At 40.6% G+C, this 2978-nt stretch overlaps 1 protein-coding gene across 1 annotated transcript; it reads right to left on the bottom strand.

Moving 5' to 3' along the window:
• On the bottom strand, positions 417 to 1052 carry LOC100153112 (olfactory receptor 6C2-like). Its single transcript, XM_021091223.1, has one exon. The coding sequence runs from the start codon at positions 1050 to 1052 to the stop codon at positions 417 to 419; it is 636 nt and encodes a 211-aa protein (XP_020946882.1).

Genomic DNA, 2978 nt, shown 5'->3' with positions numbered 1-2978 from the left:
CATGGGATGATGACTGGAGAATAAGTGATATAGAGATAATAAATAGTATCTGAAACTTGAGGTTTTGTGCCTCTCCAAGCTTCGTTTGACTTGGATTTATTCATTCAGTTTCCCTTTCCATCTTTGACAGGAGTTCAGCTTTTTTAATCAAGTCAAGGAAAGCTTGCTTCACTTGCTTGTTTCTCTGTGTGTAAATGAAGGGATTCAACATTGGTGACATAGAGGTAACATGGAGTGAATTCCTTTATTAACAGCTGCCTCATCCTTGGCTGAGGGTTTGATGTAGATGAAGATGGAGCTGCCCTAAGTAGTGGAAACCGCAATCATGTGGGAAGAACAGGTGGAGAAGGCCTTCTTCCTTTGCTGGGCAGAGGGAAACCTTAGAATAGTCTTGACGATGTAAATGTAGGAAAGAACTACACGCACGAGGGTGATGATGGCCTCAGCACTGCACACGCTACAACCATCTGTTCTGTCCCCCGTGTGTCTGAGCAAGAGACCTTCAGGAGAGGAGAAGCGTCACAGCAAAAGTGATCGATGACATTCGAGTCACAGAATTCCAGGCCCAAACTCAGCCTCACTGGTGGGAGTATGATCATTAGTGCTGTTACCCAGCAGAAGAGGATGAAGTTCTTGCAGACTCTGTTGCTCATGATGGCCACATAATGCAGGGGTTTGCAGATGGCCACGTAGCGGTCATAGGACATGGTGACCAGGAGGAAGAATTCTGTCCCTGCAAAGAGGTCTGTAAACAACAGTTGACTGGCACAGTCATTGTGAGTGATGGACTTGTCCTCAGAGGATACGCTGTACAAGAATCTGGGAACACAAGCAGTTGTGAATGAAATCTCTAAGAAGGAGAAATTTTGGAGGAAAGGATCCATAGGTGTTTTAAAGTGAGAATCGATCAGAGTCAGGGTGATGATGCTTAGGTTTCCAGATAGACTCAACATGTAGGAAAGAAAGAGAAAAATGAACAGCAGAATTTTCAGTGGAATGTCATCTGTCAGCCCCAGCAAGATGAAGCTTGTTACTGTGGTTTGGTTTTGCATCATTGCTTATTATCTCTTGCCCAATCTTCTTGAAACCACATATGGAAGACTTTGTAGGAGAAACTCCAGAGCCCTGGCTACTTTCTAACCTTGAAAGAAGTGAATCTGAGAGTGATTCCTATGCAATTGGTTCTTGGAGAAGCAAGCACAGAGTGCATGACAGTGTTTCATCACCCCTTTGTGAGACACAAACTGACTATTCATTTTTTCTTTTTTTTGGCCCCACCTGCAGCATGCAGAAGACCCAGGCCAGGGATCGAACCTGTGCCACAGCAGTGACAACGCTGGATCCTTTACCCATTAGGCCACCAAGAACTCCTGAATATTCATTTTTAAATCCTGTTATTTCATACTGCGGCTTCAAATGAACGTACAGCTTAGCTATAATTAGTGTCAGTTCAGCATATCACCTTATTACTATCAGTGGAAAAAAAAAGTCCCCTTTAATAAGTTGCTTTAACAAGTCTGGTTGCCCTAAACTTCCCATCTCTGGACATGCTTCTCGAAGACAAGTACCTCTCCCCAACCCTAACCATGTTCTTTGTTAAGAAAATCCTAAGGCTAAAGTTTACATGTGTGTGGATTATTAAACTGGCAGGTATCACATAGTTTATCCTGTTTGAGCATATTCAGTCCAACTTATAGAAGGTGTGCCCAAGACATCTTTACTTGATATATTTTCTTAAAGATTCACCTAAATGTGTTCTCGTCCTGTCTGGGAAGTTCCCACTTGGCACAGCAGGTTAAGGATCCAGTATTGCCACAGCTGTGGGGCAAGTTGCCACTGAGGCGTGGGTTTGATCCCTGGCCTGGGAACTTCCACATGAAACAGGTGTGGCAGCAAAACACACTCACATACACACACACATAAAACAAAGAAAACAAAGACATGTTCTCTAGTCCAAACACTTCAAGTTTTCCTGGTTGAAATTTTATTTCAAATGTGTGTACTTAATATTTGTTATATTCATCCTTGGCTGTATTTTCCTGCCACTATTGGGATAGACTATGTTATGTATTTTAATGCCACCTAGGATATCCTTGTGTTACAAAGAATTTCTCCCCAGTTTACAAGCTGAAGTCTGGAATTGTATCATTGGGTGGATTACTTTGTTTTTGATTCCTTTAACAGTGAAACCCCTAATGCATTCTAACGAGCTTGTACAGTTTCCTATTTGCTAGAACTTGAGAGTTTTGTTTCTCTTTTCCAATCAGAGGGTTCTCAGTAAGAGCAGTTTTTTGATATTAAAATCCTAAACTGGTTTCTATAAACATTTGAAAAACTGTATCTACGGTATTTGAAATGTTTTTGGTCGAACTTGTTTCAGCTTTAAGAAGCCGTGATCACTTCTTAATCATACTTCAGCATTTTTACTTATGTTCCATCTATGTGATAATTGTGTCCTTTGCCCTTTTAACCCTTTATACATCAATTCATATGATGTTTGCACCAATTTAACTACTGTAGACAAGGTCACCAATAATCTCTCTCATGTGTCACTTGTTAAACATAATCGAGTCTTCATTTACTTCAAACTCTCTGTGTAAACTTCTAACTTATGAAAGTGATGACAGCTTAATTTCCACTCTCTCACATGTTGCTGAATTTCTTCCTACCTCTCTGTTCTTTTTCATTCTCCTTCATGGTGCCTTTTCTTTTGCAAATCATTCTGCTTGTTGATCATCCTGAAATCTGTTTCTAGAGTCAGTCTTTTCCTTCACTCTGCTCTTTGTGTAGGAGAGTCTCATACGTAAAATAACTTCAGATAAGCTGATGATTTTCAAATATATATCTGTGGGAAAAATACATCTTACAGTCTAGAGGCTTCAACATTCAGCTCATTCTTGGGCATCTAGATGAGATTTAGAGGGTTGAGTTTGGACTTTCCCTATTTCCTTTCTGAGTGTCCTTAGTGTTCAACTTCT

The sequence above is a fragment of the Sus scrofa genome, chromosome 5 (genome assembly GCF_000003025.6).
Source record: "Sus scrofa isolate TJ Tabasco breed Duroc chromosome 5, Sscrofa11.1, whole genome shotgun sequence".
In the NCBI taxonomy this organism is placed as follows: Eukaryota; Metazoa; Chordata; class Mammalia; order Artiodactyla; family Suidae; genus Sus; species Sus scrofa.
This window is presented reverse-complemented; position numbering and strand designations above follow the sequence as displayed.